Source organism: Canis aureus, chromosome 32 (assembly GCF_053574225.1).
Source record: "Canis aureus isolate CA01 chromosome 32, VMU_Caureus_v.1.0, whole genome shotgun sequence".
In the NCBI taxonomy this organism is placed as follows: domain Eukaryota; kingdom Metazoa; phylum Chordata; class Mammalia; order Carnivora; family Canidae; genus Canis; species Canis aureus.
This window is the reverse complement of record NC_135642.1, coordinates 36,240,347-36,258,788: the sequence shown is the minus strand read 5'-3', so window position 1 is coordinate 36,258,788 and position 18,442 is coordinate 36,240,347. Positions and strand designations below refer to the sequence as shown.

The following is an 18,442-nucleotide window of genomic DNA, read 5'->3' as shown; positions in this document are numbered from 1 at the left end:
AGTCACTAACCGCATGGCTGGAACAAGTAACATAATTTCTCTATGCCTCAGTTTATCAGTAAGATGGGAGTAATATCACTCATTCCACAGGGATCGATGTAGACACAGATATGAGAAGTTCAGCACAGTGCAAGAGAATTCACAGAGTCAAGTCCAAGCAGATATTGGCTATTTATTATAAAAAGTTGAATCAGAGAGTTAGAATTTCTCAGTGTCCATAAAGCACTCCACAGAGATGTATTCATATCCCTTTGGCAGGAGGAGCTTCACAGATGGATGCATCGGACTATAAATGTGTGATGCTGCTCACCATGAAGATCATCCAACTAATTACCCTCAGTCAGTTTCCCTGTTCACTAAGCAGCCTTCTGACTGGGCCTCCGTATAGCTTTCTAAGAAGGATACAATGTGCTCAGCAGATCAGGCTCACTGGAACATTCTGCCTTGTCTGACCATTACAGCTCTTCTTAGAATAAATAAAATGGCATTCCAGTTTATATGTCAGTCTCTTATGAGTTCAGCTGCATCCCAGAGACTGATCTAACTCAGACAAAATGAAATCTCTAATCCTGTAAAGTCAAGGGTCGCACCCTGGGTTGCAGCAAATTAGTAGCATTCCTGGGCTCTCTAAGCTGCAAATTGCCGACCAGCAATACAGGTGTAGACTGGAGGCCACTTTCTTTGAACTACGTGGGATTTTTAAAAATTATCTGAACAAACAACTGCGAATCAAGAGATTTCACCAAAAATATGAATATGCATTTTCAGCTTCTCCTGAGAACCTTGCCATAGGGCTAGAGCTGCAGTGGCCGCCTCCTCCAGGGAAGGCCTGTCTCCATAACAATGTACTCCAGTGATAAAGACTTAGTGCTACACCCAGTCACTACGGTCTGTTGTCACCGTCCCAGGCCCATTGGACTTACTTTCATGACTCCTGTTCTAAGTAAAAGAATGCTGGACATTTTCTTAGGGTTCTTACTTCTCACTAAGAGCAAAAAAGGAAGAAAAAAAGCCTCTCCCGTGAACACTCTGCCTTTTTTTCTGTTTAGCATAAACAGATAAGTTTGGAAACACCTCTGTAACTTAGAAGACACTCAGATGAAGACAGTCCCCCAGGCATTTCTTTGCATGGACAGTTGGGAGTGAGTTAGCAAGTAGGTGATATTGGGGTGGTGGGGCTCACACTGTCCAGTGCTGAGGCTGGTAACTGGCAGTGAGGAAGGGGTGTGTGGAAAAGGTATGCAGGGGGGAAAGGAGGGGAGGGCAGACAGCATTTGCCAGGAGTCGGTCACCCTGGTGCTCTCCCCGGCTCTCTTGCCTCCACAAATCTTGCCCCAGATCCTGCTTTGGACTAATGCTGAAGGGAGAGGTGAGATGTGAGGATTAGGGATGGGGTTCCTGTAGAGCCCTAGGTAGCAGTGGGGAAGTATTCGGCATCCATCTGGCTAGATTGGCAGCTCTGAGTGGCCATTCATATTATAGGGACAGAGCTGGATGTAAATGGTCAGGGGGAAGGCTGCCTGTAGAACTTTAAATAGGCCGGTTCATGAACATTGAGCAAGCTCAAGTGATAACGCTAGATAATCTAATTGAGAAACCTTTATGGCCAAAGAGAGAGGAAATAAAGTTTAATAACCAATGAGGACATCAAGTAGAGAGATTGTTCAGGAGAATTCTAAAGCTGACCTTCAGTTAGAGCATCTGGAATAGTGATCTAATTTCAGTAACTGCCTTCAGCCCTTCTCTTTATGATCAAGGATGAGATCACACAAGTAGATTTCAGTAGCCCATTCAAGGCCAACCATCCATTGGCCTTACCCATCCAGCCATGTCTTTTGGGTTTTTCCCTTTATAAAAAATCAAGATGATTAGGGCAAGCTCCAAGCCACCCTCTCTGTTCAGAGGAACAGAGACCTCTGCCTTTGCTTGTAGAGCTTCCAGTGCTTCCAAAGCAGGCCTCTCCTCTCAGCCACACCCATCAGCTCCTCCAAGGCCTATCTTGATGCAGCACCCTTCCCTGCCCCGGGGCAGTTACACCCATCATTTCTTTGTCTCCCCTGAGAGACTGGCAGTTCCCAAGGTGCCAAGGCAGCATTGATCTGGGAATCACAGAATCAGAGCGGTGGCCCTGACGACAAGGACTCTGAACAAGCCAATTTGTCTTCTCAGAATACAGGTGGGGCATCTCAGTCCTTAGAGACTCAGTGATGTTCTCATGACAGCGTGGCTATTACAGCAGTGGTGGGGCCCGATTAGTGTCCACGTCCCCTTAGTCTCCTCTTGGTCTATGGTTCTTTCCACTGAAATGCTCACGGCTGCTTCTAGACTTCGTGGTTGCCAACCACAAAACAGATTTATTCAGGCTATCATTACAGATAGAGATGGAAATCAAAAGACTATATAAATTGGATATTTTGGTGGCATATTGTCCCAACTTTATGGCCTAACGAGAAGGATCTCCTCCAAATAAGCGTCTTCTGGGCTTACATTACACATTCTGATTCAGAGGGGATGCTTTTAAAGAAAGTATAGGGTGAATTACTCGAGTCTATGGGTACTTACTTCTGTTCTACCGATGGGGTTTTAAAAGGCTAGGAATGTATACTTGAATTCAAGTACAGTTTAAGGTACAATGGGTTAGAATATTGGAGAACACAGCAATTGTATTTATTCATCTCAAGTACCTCTCAGTGGATAATTAACCTGGGCCATGATAAAAACAATTCTATTAGGCCCATTTCTCTTGTGGCTAATGTTACTGTGCTACTTGCTATAGTAGTTTTCCTTTGCTTCATTCCAAGTAGAATGCTCATTCTAAAAATGCAAGTATTACCTCTTATGTAGCAGTTCCATTTTTCCTCCTTGTAGTGGAAAAGCCACTGTGGTTAGAGGAAAGCAGGAGGTTTTATATTTTCTCTCACAATGATGCAATTCTTATGAAAATCTGCAGTGGTAGATTTTCATAAGTGGATATATCCACTTCTTTGATAGGTCTCCTGTACCATCCACTAAGAGAAGTGGGTCATTTATCCATAGAGATTACAGAGTTTTTAGTATACCTCTCTGTTCTGATATACACTTTGCCCCACATTGGATATTTGTGTGAAAGAGAAGGAAATCTATCACAGGGAGTTCTAATTTGTGGGAGCGGGGGAGGGGAGATCAGGGATCCCTTTGGGACTCTGGTGACATGTACACACACCTTCTCAGAATAATGTTTTCATAAATCCATAAGACAGTATACAATGGAAACCAAGTATATTGAAATATGGTTCTATCCATGGACCCCTGATGCCCTCAACCTATCATAGAGCTGAATCAGGCTCCACTAACTACGTAATTTTTGCTTCAAAGTGCAATTATGAGGTTTGCAACATAGTCTCCTAGCTACCAAAACTCAAGTCCAAAGCCCAAGTCACAAAGCACAAAGGCTCTAGATCACATCAGGAAGCAAGGCTAGCTGGTTAGCAGGTGGCTGCTGACCTGGGATGATGCCAGGGCAGTGAAAGGCTCTCTTCCTACATCCCCAAATCTCCCTTCTCCCTGTCCACTCATGCTTGAAATCCCTTAATAGAGTCTAACTCCTTTGGTTTAATTAAATAGAGGATTTACTCTTGTTAAAAACCAAAAACCCATGGGAGAAGTAATACTCCATGCCAAAGATTTCCAAATTTATTTTCAGGAGTGGAAGCTATTTTTCAAAGGCAACCTTAAATAGAATGCTGATATGTAAATAAATGCAAGTTCTGTACAGTCTAATATAATTCTATATGTTGAATTATATATGCAAATAAGTACATTATATGTAAATCAACACTGGAAACAGTGAGATTGTCTTGATGAAGGCAAATTAAGAAGTCAAGACTTATAGATGATAACTCTCACCTTACATCCACCTCAGCATACAATTTATTTCTGTATTTTTTCTTGCATACACAAGATGGAGAACATTCTGACACCAACGGATAAGGAATTTCAAATAGCTAACAATTTGATATGGTGTTTATAATCTCAGGAATTCCCTCAATTAAAATCGTCCAGAAGCTTTAAATAATAGTAGGAATTTTTCATTTCAAAATGGAATCACTGACAATATCTAACAACTAGTAATTAAGGATTGGTGAGTACTTCATTTATTGAGATTTGTCCAGTAGATTTCATAAATAATTTGCATCCTAACTCCCCTTCCTTACTTCATAGCCTTGGGTGAGTAGCTTAATCTTAGTCTCACTTTTCTTATGTGTAAAATGGTTATAATAATAGCACCTGTTTTTATAGGTATAAGAGTGTACGGAAAGCCCTTAGCGCGGTGTCTGGCACAGTTTAGTAAGTGCTCTTATGATTGAGGGGTTGGAAGTACTTTTCAAATGCGTCCTGTCACATTGTAAGATACTCCATCTTGTCCCATTTAAATTTCTTCTCGGTTATCTCGGCCACCCTCCTATTTCAGATAGTCACTCAACTGCAGAACAATCTGATTTTGTTTGCATGTTGAGTCCAAATGTTAAGAGGATGTTTTATTGCTGACCTCTCATGTACAGCTGTAAGCAAAGTAACACGGCAACCCTGTACTGCCAAATGGAGATTGTACAGCACATTTCTGACCAGGTGAGAACCAAGTCAAACCTAAAATTAGCAACGAGATGATGCTGTATTATCACAGTGCAATGTGTATTATTGTAATTGCACCATTGATTATTATGCTGCCAAATGTGAGCTCCAGAGAACTTGCCTGGCTTTGAATGCACAGTAACACACATGTGTTGTAACGCTAACACCAGCTGAATGGTTCGTAGGGGCCAGTCACTGCTTTAAGACCTTGACGTGTATTTGCTTACTTAACCTTCACTTATTTATTTGTATGATTCTTAAGGAGTGTATATGAGCAGATCTGAATTTCAAAATGTGACTCATACAAAGATATACTCTATTTAATTAAAAAAACACCTTTGTAAGAAGTTCAAATGTGCATGTGTGCATACGCCCACGCACCCACACAACTGACCTGACAGCACAAACTAACCCATGGATGGTATCTAGCGTGTATGAAGATTTGGTACCTAACTTAAGTATGTCTGTGTTGTTCTTTATTGCAATTTAAAATGGTTCAAATATTTATCAAAAAATTAAATATGCATTAAATGTTTGCAGTCTCCCCGAAACTCACTGGAGTTTCCCAAAACAGTTTGAAAACAACATCAGTAAGCCTTATTACTCATTTATACTGGAGTGTGAAAGGAGCCAAATCAGATCCTTTTCTGGGAGCACAGGTGTGAAGAAGGGGAAGGAAGGATGAGATTACTAATATTAGCTCATTCTTCACAAAGGTACGAGCAGTATTAGGTACCTATTACATTCCAGCAATGTTATTTTATCTGTAATTTCCAGGACCCCCTTGCCTAATGAGCACCACTATCCTGACTCTGCAGGAGAGGAAACTGAGGCCTTAAGATTGCATTTGCTTGCCAGGGGTTGGACAACTGGAATATGGCAGATAGGACCCAAACTGATCCACTGGACTCCACACCCTTCCCACCACACCAGACTGTCTCCAATGCAACGTCCCCATTTTATAACCCAGGAAGATGGGAATGAGCAAGGTGGAGTAACTTGCTCTTGGAAACATCTAGTTGGTGGCAAGGCTGTTGCAGGAATCCAGGAGCAAGGATGTTTCACTAGGAAGATTCTCTAGGATGGCTCAGTGGGAGGATGCCCTGTGCAACCAGGGTACACCCAGGGGGACCAGTTTGGCAACATCGTTTCTTCACTCCTAGACTCTGGCATCGGGGTCACTTAGTTTTTAATCAGAGACTGGATGCAGGAAGAGACAGACCAGTCCTTTGCTGAGCACCTATTATGTGCAAAACACTGCTTGGGGCAGTGGAAGATCTGAAAGACAGGCAAATGGAACAGACAGCAAGGTCTCTGCCCTCATAACAGTGAGGGAAGGAAGGCATCATCAAAGGAAGTATTAAGTAGAATCCTTGGCAGCTATTTGAGTAATATTTTGGTTCTCTCCCTCAGCCCCTACATTAATGCAAGTTTTAAAAGCCAATATAAAACATGGCACAATACAATCTGCGAAAATTGCTATTAGTCACAACTATTGTTTCCAGAGCACTTATTTGTACCGGGACCTTTGCTAAGTGCTTTGGATTCTATCATTTAAATCTCAACATGATCCTATGAGATACTCTTATTATGGACATTTTCCCCGTGAAACAATGCAGGCTATTTCTGGGGGGTCCCTGTCCGGCAAGATTCACCCCAGGCAGTCTGACCCAGAATCCCTCCAGGGAGAGCTAGCAAGTGCTTGGAGTTCAGCATAGGGTTGGTCTGGGAAAGCCTGCTGCATCTCAGCACAGAAACTCAGGAAACACCATTCTCAAGAAGTTAGGGAACTTCTAGCCTAGCCTTTTCCTACTCTCAGAGTCATATAGGGCTTTCCTGACAGATCCCGAAAGCAGCCAATGACAAAAGGCCCATCACATCCTTCAGCTTTTCCAGGACGCAAAACCCAGGTGGAACTAGAGTGCTAAACAGCAGCCACCTTCAAAGGCAAGACACTACCCCTTCCACCACCACCACCATTGCCATATTGGTGGGAGATGTTTTAGGAATCAGGAGGAACATGAGGAGTCCCTGTTCTCTGGAAAACTCTAAGCAACCTGGAGAGAAAGCTCTCCTGAGTGACAGAGGTGGCTGCTGTGCGTGCCTTCGCAGCGCTTGGGTAGTGACCGTGTGTCATAAATAGGATATGGCATTTCTGAATGTCTTTTAAAGCTATTTTCCTTTTGTTCCACTAATTTAATTTACCAAATGCTCCTGGCGAAAGGGAGGGGGACCAAGATGCTGACTCCACGTTTCCTGGAAAAAAAAAAAAAAAAAATCCAACATTCTCTCCTTAAACTGTTCTCGAAGAAACTCCATCTGATTGTTGTCTGCTGGCTCCCTCGGACTCTACCTCTGTCAAAATTCTGACCTGGCAGGTGTGAGAAAGAATAGACGCAGAACTTGAGTGAATACCCACATCTGTTTTTGGGAAAAAGGAACAGAAGCAGCACAGAAGGAAGTAAAAGAGATAATTGCTGGCTTGAACTACAATACATTTTACTTGTGGGCAGAGGGCCAGCTTACAGCAGGCGGAATATGCAGGCCCCATCTTATTGGAATTCAGGGGTGGGCCTGCATTCTTGTCCGGAGACAGCTGTAAACCAGCAGCCCATAGCATCACAATCAGGCACCGAGTTTTGTCAAGGAATGCTGATATGTACAGAAGCAAGCTTTGTCTGCTTCAACTGCACCCCTGCCTGGTGAAATGACAGTCAATCTCTGATTCCAGATGACAAGAACTGGATAAAAACTTAAAACAAATGGCGACCTTTCAAAAGATTAATTTGTTTACCAACAAAATGCTCCCTCTTTGTCATCCGAGATGGGGGTGACCTTCACTTTCTCATATCTAGGCTGAAAGGATGCTGACTATACTCATCTGTTAACTCCGGCTCAGCAATTATTCCCTTTTTTATTTTTAGTGACAAGAAGGGTTTATTAATTCACTCTGCTTCTTGTTATGGTTTATAAATGCAACAAGCTCATTCTGAATTACTGCAGTGTAACATCAATTTGTTTAAATCTAATTCTGCTACCATTGCCAAATTACGTTGTGACTGTAATTGTGGCCATATGCATGGGCTTAAAACACAATCATGTTTTGAAATAGTCCTTCTTCCCCACCCCACCCCCCCAAAGACAGCCCCCCCCCCGCCCCCCGCCCCTTTCTTCTGGTGCTTCTTCTAATCATTTGACACGAACACAATTGCCTCACTTTTCATTACTTTATCATTTCAGAAATGGATGTACTTTCACGAGAGAGATTACTATGTACACCCCAAGTGAAACAGTAAAGAATGAAACTATGATTTGTGAAGTGTGGTTGCTACCCAACTAAGTTCGTGAAAAACACCGCATAACGTATGACTCATAAAATCGAGAAATCATAATAGTATTAAATTCAACCTCATGAATAAATAAAGGATTCTAAGTTTACATTGCATTATATATTTATTTATTTGGAAAGTGGGACCAAAGAACTGCATATAACTCTACAGCAACTCATATGTTGCCAACAAGAAAAATGGTTTTACGATTCTTTTCTAGGTCATAACAGTTATAATCAGAGTTATTTGTGCAGCGATTCAAAGCAATGTTTTGTTTGGCTATTTTGTTATGCATTCATAATTGTTCTTTTAAAATTCATGCTAACAGATACATGTTTCAAGCCTTGTAAGAAACCTTTTTTATTTAAGTGAAATAAATCAAAGTCAAATTTTGTGTAGCGTGTTGCATTGGAAAGTCTAACTGGAACTGCATGTCAGTGAGGAAGTACAAAGCTGATTTATCAGAGATTTCTTGTCTCTCCCTGCCTTTGAGGCTCTACTCTAAAACCTGTTAGAGGGCTCTTGTGGTTATTGTATAATTTGGCAGATTTAAGATATTGGAAAAAATCATTAGTGAGTTCCACTTTTAGTACTTTTTTGGTAAAAGTACTGATTTTACATATAGTAACAGGATATAAAATTCTGAAGGCGTGTGTGTGTGTCTAGGGTATATGTACTTTCAATGCTCTAAAATCTCTGCACCAGCCCCTTTATGATCAAGAAGGATATACTTCTCATAAAATGGAGAAAATACCAGTTTCTAGGAACTAATCATGTAAATCAACTACATATTCAAATTTGCTCTGTCAAAAATGTCAAAGATTATTTACAGGCTTTTGACAAATTTCATAAGAAGTAAGAAACACATGGCCCTCGGCAGCCAAATCATCATCCCCTTGGAGTGTTTAGAGTAGCTCTAAAAAGCGATTAGCCTTGATGCTGCCTTTCTAATTAACTATACATCACAACACTAGACACATCGCTTCAGTTTGGGGAAGGGCTTTCAAAAACATTTTTGTTAAGTGGTAAATCACAACTGTATCTGTTCCCAAATGCTCTATGTGATTGTTTAAAACCAATACCGGAATATTTCTCTAACGGGACTTTTGGGCACAGTGTTTCTTTTTTTATAAATCCAAAATGAAAATACTGATTTTCAGTTACTACCATCATATATACATATAGCAACACGAAACGATAGTATCAACTATTTTGATTGAAGTGCTAACAGTCAGATTGAGCAAAATGTATATAAGGTACATACATTCTGAAGCCCTCTGGTGTAGATTTTCATGGAGTCAAGTTTAGTGGGGAAAAAAAAGGATCTTTAATACATCAAATGAGTGTATATTATCTATATATCATGCACGGCAAAGTGCTTTCCCAAACCCTCTGTGTTTGAAGTTCATGGGCACAATAATCAAAGCACTCATCCTCTTAGGAATTAAGGAAAAAATATAACAAATAGCTAAGGTTCTGCCCCAAATTTTGGATATAACTTTGAATTCTTGTTTATGTCTGAATTGTCACTCACATTCATTAAAATCAAGCATAATCCTAACTCTAGAGATGTGCCTTTTTAAACTTTGATTCCATACTCATCAGGAAAAGTTTGCTGGAAATGCAGCAGTTGCCTTGGGCTACAAAGCCTCAGCACTCCACCAGCTAAGCCAATATTAATTCTAGATTGAAGGAGGGGAACCAACAACAACACAAGAGAAATCTGCTTCCGTCTGTGCAGCCAGAGAAATAATATTTTTATTTCAAGGGCTTTGGGCTCATGGGAAGCAGATAAAAACCCTTTCACATTATTCACAGTGACATTTTAAATAAAGTTTCAGCAGGAATAAAAATATCTAACTTTCTGGTTATTTCTTAGGCTATAGAAGTATTTCTGTGATAAAGTGCTCTTAAGCCAAACCTGTTAGAATAACATAAAGCACAAAGAAAGAAACTAAAAAATATATTTCAGAGTTACACGAATGAAGTAGGCAGATGAAAATGTCTGTGCAGGAAATTTAGAAGATTAATGCTGGTTAGAAATGGTTTTGCAATCTAATTCTAAAATGCACCTTTTTTTAGTTTTGATTTTCCCCAAGTGTACATTTAAGAGCTTTTGAGAGAAGCCAAAGGTTAAGAATGTGTTTACAAATGTATAGGTGTCACCTCAGTGGTTGTTTTCAGTATTAGAAATAATCACAAATCAAATAATTTCTCAATGAAAATGAAGCACTACTTTTAAATCTCCTAAGAAAAACCCACAACATAGAAAGCGCAATCCTTGCAGCCAGTCAATGGCAAATATAGGCACAGACTCTGAGATCACTTAATGCCAATTTCCATTTGATTATTCTTCCCGCCCATAATTTTGCTGACAGAGAATGAATCCATACTTGCTTCAGATTTAGAATAATATTCTTAATTTTTATGTCCTGGATGATTATATGCCATTGAAGCCGATACAATGCTGCTGTATTCTTTTTTCTGGTGGTAAGCCAACTATCGAAGAATAAAATATGTAAAATTTCTCTATTCATTCTTTTTGTTGTTAAATTATTTCATCCTTGTTAAAATTATGATACCAGATTATTTAGGAACATCAGCTAAAACAGAGAAATTTGAATGGGCTACAAATAGATCTTTAAAAAAATAGATTTACACAGTTTTAATCATTTGTGATTATAAACAGGATGAAAGCCTCTCCATTTCATCCCCCCAAAATTCTAAGGATCAAAATCTTTACTTAAAATCTACATTGTATCTTCTAAAATATCTGACTTTTGATTCTTAAAAAAAAATTAAGAGCTCATTAAAATAACTCATTACTTACACATGCTTTTCTCTGATTAATATATGGCAAACTGATTCCATAGTTCGCATTTACAGCAGCTCTGTGGTGAATGTTTTCAGGATCCTGCATGATTTTTACATTCAACCCTATCTTTCGCTGAAACAAAGAAACAATGAAACTTTCATGCTGAATGAACAAAAATGCTTACTGACATAAATATTCTCAAAGGAATGTGAAGTTCTTTGAAAATAATTATTTTAACGTCATTCTTATTGCAAAAAATTATATATATATATACATATATATATAGGCTGCTAATTGGTCTGTTTATTCACAGAAAAGGAACTTTCTGTAGATTTTCCTCTGTGTATCCTATTACTCGAACAAATATATCCTTGGACACCACTCATTTGCTCCAAAATAATACCAGAAGCCAACCAAGGTGGACAAAGGACCAGATTACCTGGTCTCGATTTATTTTTAGCTTTCCAGGTCAAGGATTTTGCCAATGAAATCTATACTACAAATACACAGGTAGAGGGCTCTCTTGGTCTGCTAATGTGGCCACTTTCCTCAAGGGACATTTACAGGTAAATCTCACTTTGGACTGGTGAATTTACCGCAACACATTTATTTACTCCTTCACAGGGATCTTGCTATCTATAGGAAAAACGTGTGCGTTCATTAGAAAAAAATAAAAGGATGGCGCTTGAACCAGGTGTTCCTCATTTTAAATAATTCAAATTAGTTACTGCTGAGATGCCTAACTATAAACCACCAGAGAAGATAGTACAGTGGTGGTGAAAAAGAGGAGAGAGCTAGGTTCCAGTCTTGCCTTCCCCTGGACTGCTTGCGTGTTACCTTGGGTAAGTCACTTTCCTTCTTTGAAAGTCAGTTTCTTTGCAAAATGCAGCAATTAGACTTGAGCGTCTCTTGAAGAACTATTCACCTTACCCCTACCCTCCAAACTCTGCCCTTACCCTCCTCCGCCCCCACACCCCCTGCCATACACACCCTCCCCAGCTTTGGCATTCTATGATTTGGTGCTCAAAGGTAAGCTGACACTTAAATTTGACATTACCGAGAGTTTCTGAGGCCATGTGATATAATTCACATACTATAAAATTCACACCTTTAAAAGTAGGTAAGTCAGTGGCTTTTAGTATATTCACAAAGTTGGGCAAACACTACTACTAATTTCAGAACATTTTTCCTGCCCCACAAAAGAAACCTCATACCCGTTAATAATCACTCCCCATTTGCTCCTCCTTCTGGGCCTGGCAACTACTAGTCTACTCTCTATCTCTTAGATGTACTCATTCTGGGCCTTTTATAAAAATGGAATCCTAAAATACCCAGCCTTTGTGACTTTTTGAAAAAGGAGGTGTTGTGAGCAATTAAAAAAAAATTTCCTTTGAGAAAGTCTTAGTTCTGGGGGTGATCTAGTGCAATTGTTAAGATGGTTGTGGCAATCAGGAAGATTAGTTCATGAACTAGTTATTTATTTGATCATACGCATTCATAAATGGGCTGTGCCTAAGGTCAAAGTGAGGGGGAAGCCTCCAGAAATACCTACGGAATGTGTGGCTGTCCAGATAAGTTATTTTTTAACACAGACTCCAAACCTTTTTTTTTTTTAATAGCAGTTTTTAAGCCAAATCTCTAAATAACTGCCCTCAGCTGTCCACTTTATTTAACCCGTGCAGGGATACAGGTTGCAAGTAAAGCATATCTCTTTCCTTCTCCTGAAAGTACAGGGGCTGCAAAAACAATGCAGTGCCTATTTATAAACCGCTTTCCTTCTATGGGTAACCCACACTCACAGCACTACTCCAGGGCTTTTGCATGGAAGCGGAGTGCTTCTTTTATTGAAATTAATACCTGAACATAATTTTTTCTTCTTAATTAAACTTTCAGAATAATTTCCATCCTACTAAGGATTAGGAAATTGCTAATATGTATTATATTGACTGGATGTGGTTTCTGTAATTAGAGTGTTTTTAAAATGTGAACCCAGGATACACTGGTGGTAATAGCTTCATCTATCATGTCTAAGCTTTGTTAGAACTTTTTAATTCTGGAATCATTGGCTCGGTGGGCCATAGCCGTTTTCTTAGTTTTATTATGCTCCATCAACTTTGTGTGGCTATAGTAGTGGTGGAAGGAGGATATTATCAAATACAGAATCATTGGTAAAAGTGGCATAAAATTCAGTTCTCTGCTCCTTTTTGTATTTCTGTGGCAATGGATGTAGATCTTTATGGAAAGAAATCCAAATGGAAATGGAAATCCCAAAGAAAAGACCAAAAGAATTGGCTGTAATACCAATTATGTATTAGTTGGCTTCTAAAGCAATGGGAGAGGTTGTTTAAAATTATTAATATTCTAATATTTACTATTTTGGCACCAAAACATGTGTATACCAAAATAGTAATAACACATGATGAAATTTTCCTTTTAAAAACCTATTAAAAGAGCCTACATTTAAATAACATTGATGTATCAAATGGTTTCACTACAAATCACTACCAAATACATTCATAACCTAAAAGTGTTTCACAGACCACCTATAGAGATATATAGGAAAACACTTAAAAGCATAATCTTCTTTAGCAGACCCAGTAATAAGATTTTTTTCAAGAAAAATAGTTGTCAATTTAAAAAAGAAAAACAAAATCAATCATTCCATTAAGCAGAAGAGCAAACTCCAGAAGATAACTTTTACCAACAGTAAGATGAATATCAAAAATAATTTTCAGAAATTTTTCTTAAATTGATCAAGAAAAGGCAGTGATTTACTTTATGTCACTAAACAATCTAAACCTTGAATTCTCTCCTTTTGATAGTAATTACAAGCAGATATATCAAATCTGACTCTCATTTAGACTTTGGTTTGGAAGAACAAAAGTTATTATCAAAGCCAATTACTGTTTTACCTACATGGCTGCACAGAAGCAGGGAGCTCAATTTTCATCTCATCAGTGATTTTGTGGTATTTATTTTATTACTATGCCCACAAAGCTATCTAAGAAGGAAATAGCTTATGCTATTAAAACGAGGGTTTAAACATAAGAGGCTAAGGTTTCTATTCAAAGAAGTTCTGAATTAAAAACACTAGGCAGCGTGTAATACCAGCTCCCCAGACATGGGCAGACCATAAAATGACATACATCTGAGCAGTAGATCCCACACAGAGTAATCAAAATCGAAATGCTTCACAAACAAAGTTGAGACGGGCTATTTACTAAGTTACAGTATTATCAGCATAACATTATTCTCAACAGTGTTTGCCCCAAGTAATGCCTTCTAAAGTGTATACTGCTTAATATCATATTCCCACTGGTTAAAGACTTCTACTGTTTAATCTTAAAACCAGAAGAAAAAAAAAGGAAGAATCCAGTCACCTTTAACACTCTAATTCTTCCAACCATTATTATATTTAATGGAAAGAATAGACCTCAAATTGTGGTTCAAGCCATGTGGTCTGGATTTCTCATTTGTAAAGCTGGGTAATTATACCTACCTTCACGGGGTTGTTTGTGAGGGACATGACTAATGTACAGTAAATATCTTGCAATGATAAAGCACTACTCAGGAGCCTACTGGCCAAAACATAATGAGTGTAACGGATTGAAACACTTCATATATATAAAGACCCATGAGTTCTTAATGTTTTTCCCCCTCTTGCAAAAAAAAAAAAAAAAACTACTTGATAAAATTGATAGATTAGTTTGAAAGCAGATAAAGGGAAAGTATCAAGCGTTTATCCTGTGGTTCATCTGAAAAATAGATTTCTCAGAAAAAAAGAGTTGGTAAGGGACAGTTCTTCATAGAACCAATAAATGCAGAAGGAATGGTGGAATTTATAAAAATCACTGCTTTGCAATCCCTAATGAAATAATGTATTTAGGCAAACATCAGTGGTTACTAATACCATTAGAGGAATTTTATAAAGGCTAGATCAAGCCAGTAATACTCACACTCACTGATCAATCTTAACATCTTTAGAAGAAAAAAAGAAATTGCCTCCTGATATCCTGTAAGGGGACGTAAACAGCACCACCTATGACCTATTTCTGCCAAAAAGGTGTTACCCGAATCTGGTCAAGCTTTTAGACAAAGCCACTAGTTTACAAGAAATACTAGGGACAGAGGAAAACATAAAATGACACCATGAGATTGCAATCAGCCAAATCCAAACAGCAAAGAAAAACTCAATGACAAATGACCTGGTTTGCTTCTGCAGATAAGTGGCATTTTTTAAATGAGTGGGTAATGTTGTGGATAAACTGAGATGCAAATGCACTGTGTGGACTTTATTTACATCTTCATGCAAACATTAGAACAACAATTATAAGACAATTGGGGGAAACGGAACAGGGACTGGGAATTCTCTGGTATTAATATATTGTTAAATGTGTTAGATGTGATAATAGTTATGGGTTTGTTTTTTTTTAAAGTCCTTATCTGAAGTGCTTAAGGGTAAAACGATACAATTTCTGGGATTTGCTTTAAAAGATTGCACCAAAGGGGTACCTGGGTGGCTCAGCGGTTGAGCGTCTGCCTTTGGCTCAGGTCATGATCTGGGGGTCCTGGGATCAAGTCCCCCATTGAGCTCCCCACAGGGAGCCTGCTTCTCCCTCTGCCTATGTCTGTGCCTCTCTGTGTCTCCCATGAATCAATAAATTAAAAAACAAAAAAAGATTGCACCAAAAAATATGGAGGAAGAGATGAAATAACAACTGTAAAATCATGTAACTATTCACGCTGGACGTTGGTACATGGATTTCATTCTATATTTTTGTGTCCAAAAAAACAATTTTTTAAAGTAAAAAGTCGTATTTAAAATTAAAGTGTGATTCAAATCTATTTATTGTTGGGTTATTGTTTCAACTCTAGCGCTGTATGCTTTAGGACAGCCCCTCTTACCTCCCTGCTAGGGTTGGAAGGGACCCACAATTACAGCACCACTTAACTCCAAGCTGCTTCGAAATTGCCCAGCTGCTGCCTAACTGCCTCAGGTTCACAAAACCTTAAGACTTAACTACTTCCAGTCAGATGTGCCCCTCTTGTTTTCTGATTACTATAGGAGTTGAATTGTAGACTATGGGAAACGTTGGGGGAAGAGAGCTAACATTTATTCAGACCCATTTGGTGCCAGGCACTGTAATAGGTGGGTACTGTCCTAATGCACGACTGATTCGCTTTAGTCTTTAAAAGGACCAGAGGGATGTGGTGAGCACCGGGTATTATATGCAACCAATAAATTATTGAAAACTACAGCTGAAACCAATGATGTACTATGTTGGCTAATTGAATTTAAATTAAAAAAAATAATAAAAGGACAAAGAGGGGAGGGCATCTCGATGGCTCAGTCAGTTGAGCATCTGACTCTTGATTTTGGCTCAGGTCCTGATCTTAGGGTGGTGGGATCAAGACCCACGGCAGGCTCTGTGCTCAGTGTGGAGTCTGCTTATGGCTCCGTCCTCCCCCTACTTGGGTTCTCTCTCTCTCTCGCTCGCTCAAATAAATAAAATCTTTTAAAAAGAGAATAAAAGGACATGAGGGAGTATGTGATATTATTACTACTTTACCAATGAGGATAATTAGTTGAGGGACTTCTCAGGGTCCTACAACCCCAAAGTGAGGAGACAGGATTTGATTTATGTCTCGGACTTCAAAGTCTTTTTCCATCATAGCGTGCTGCTGTGTTGTAAAGAAATGTTGGTTGGGGGCACCTGGGTGGCTCAGCGGTTGAGTTTGCCTTTGGCTCAGGTCATAATTCCCGGGGTCCGGGGATCGAGTACTGCATCAGGCTCCCTGTGGGGAGCCTGCTTCTCCCTCTGCCTGTGTCTCTACCTCTCTGTGTGTCTCTTATGAATAAATAAGATCTAAAAAAAAAAAAATGTTGGGTGATACACTCTTGATGCAACTTCCTGTCTGTCTCTCAGATCCTTTACTCTCAATCCTCATGGGCACTGCTTTGGTTTGCCCTCCTTGATTATTACATAGACCTCTGTGATGGTTGCTATGTGGTCTCCTTTCTGCCCATCCATCTTCTGCATAACCTCTAGAAAGACTGAACATTGGATCACTAATTAAGAGATGTCTCTTACCTCTTTCAAATCCCCCAGTGGTTTCCCTTATGGGGGGCATGATCTGGCCCCTTCCTACCTTCCAGCCCCCTTGTCTCCATTCCCTCATGAACATCTATACATTCTCTCCACCTTGTAAGTGAGCTGTTCCCTCTCTGGGAGTGTCCTCTGCTCTCCTCTTCGGTGTCTTCTGGGCACACTTTTACTCCCAAACTTGAGCTCAGGTCAGGTACAACGTCCTCTGGGAGACTTCCCCCTAACCTCCATCTCTCTTCCTCTACTCCCCACAAAAGTCATTCATTCATTCCAACATTTTATTATTACTATTATTTTTAAAGATTTTAATTATTTAAGAGAGACAGAGAGAGAGAGAGAGAGAGAGAGAGAGAGAGAGAGACAGAGACACAGGCAGAGGGAGAAGCAGGCTCCCTATGGGGAGCCTGATGCTGGACTGGATTCTGAGACCCCAGCATCACTCCCTGAGCCAAAGGCAGATGCTCAACCGCTGAGCCACCCAGGTGCCCTGACTGTACCCTTTCATCAGGAAAGCAAAACATTCCCTAGAACCAATCCCCAGGAGACTGCTGCTTCGGTGAGCACTGGACAGATGGGACACGTGGTCATACTTAGCTGCAAGGAAGGCTCAGAAATGAGGGATCTTCCTCATGGTGTGTGCCACCCTGAACAAAACCACAGTTGTCAGTAATGCAGAAGGGGGCATGGGTTTTGGGTAGGGAAGCAACAATTTCTGTCACAAGCATGCAACCTAACCTAGCTAAGAAGGAAGAGGACAGTAAGGCAAAAGTGATAAATAGTGAAATGATGAGAGGTCAGTGAAGGTCCTTACAGTGTTGCAGAATTATTGTAAGGATGTGCTATGCAAGCTGGCAGCCTAGGACACAGAGGGCAGACGGCTGTGCTTCAAACAGAATTTAGAGGTGATGTACTTACTGGTAATAACAAAGCCCCGGCTTCCAGTGTGCCCCCCTAACCCTACCAGAGCATTTTTTCTAAACCTCTATTATGGCGCTCCTCATACTGTAGAATGCCCACCTAGAGACCGTGACCTTCCCACAGCACAGAGATACGTATGTCTACCATCTAGCACATAGTACCCTTAAAATTAAAATATTTGAAGAAATAGCTTACCAGTGATGAAAGGCTTTTTTTTTTGTTTTTACTATGTTTGTGTTATCATTACAGTATACCACAGTGCTGTAGTCATCAGGGTATAGCAGTAGCATGTGCCAAAGGTGACATTCTGTCCAATTTTTATGGCACATGGGCCAATTGCTAATTTTATGACCTCTCTCCCTTTGCTATAAACTACCCTCATGAGTTGGCGGCCAGGGAATGATGACTCTCCTGCATGCCCAGAAGTTAGTATTTCCTGGTAAGCCATGGAGCAAGGCATGAGAAATTTGGAATGCCACCTTTAAAATGTTATTGAACCATGGAATACCATATAATAAAATTTGGGTAGTCTTTGCACTTGTAATAAGTAACTTATGTTTCTGGAGAAGATGCCATAAGTCATAAATATGTAGCTAATCAAATCTTCCCATAGAAATAATATTCTTAGAAGATGTAGTCCTAAGGGGCCCTTTTTGATGCCT

At 39.7% G+C, this 18,442-nt stretch overlaps 1 protein-coding gene across 23 annotated transcripts in view; it reads right to left on the bottom strand.

The window, feature by feature from the left end:
* Positions 1 to 18,442, bottom strand: part of IQCH (IQ motif containing H) — a 213,427-nt gene that overhangs the window by 167,606 nt on the left and 27,379 nt on the right. For 20 of the 23 annotated variants that reach the window (XM_077881589.1, XM_077881590.1, XM_077881593.1 and 17 more), the window contains one exon: positions 10,771 to 10,887. The exons of 1 other annotated variant lie outside the window; for it this stretch is intronic. In XM_077881589.1, coding sequence (XP_077737715.1) covers positions 10,771 to 10,887 — 117 coding nt within the window. Of the gene's footprint in view, positions 1 to 9,206; positions 10,440 to 10,770; positions 10,888 to 18,442 lie in introns of those variants that run through there. 2 more of the 23 variants (XM_077881610.1, XM_077881600.1) reach the window with 2 other exon arrangements.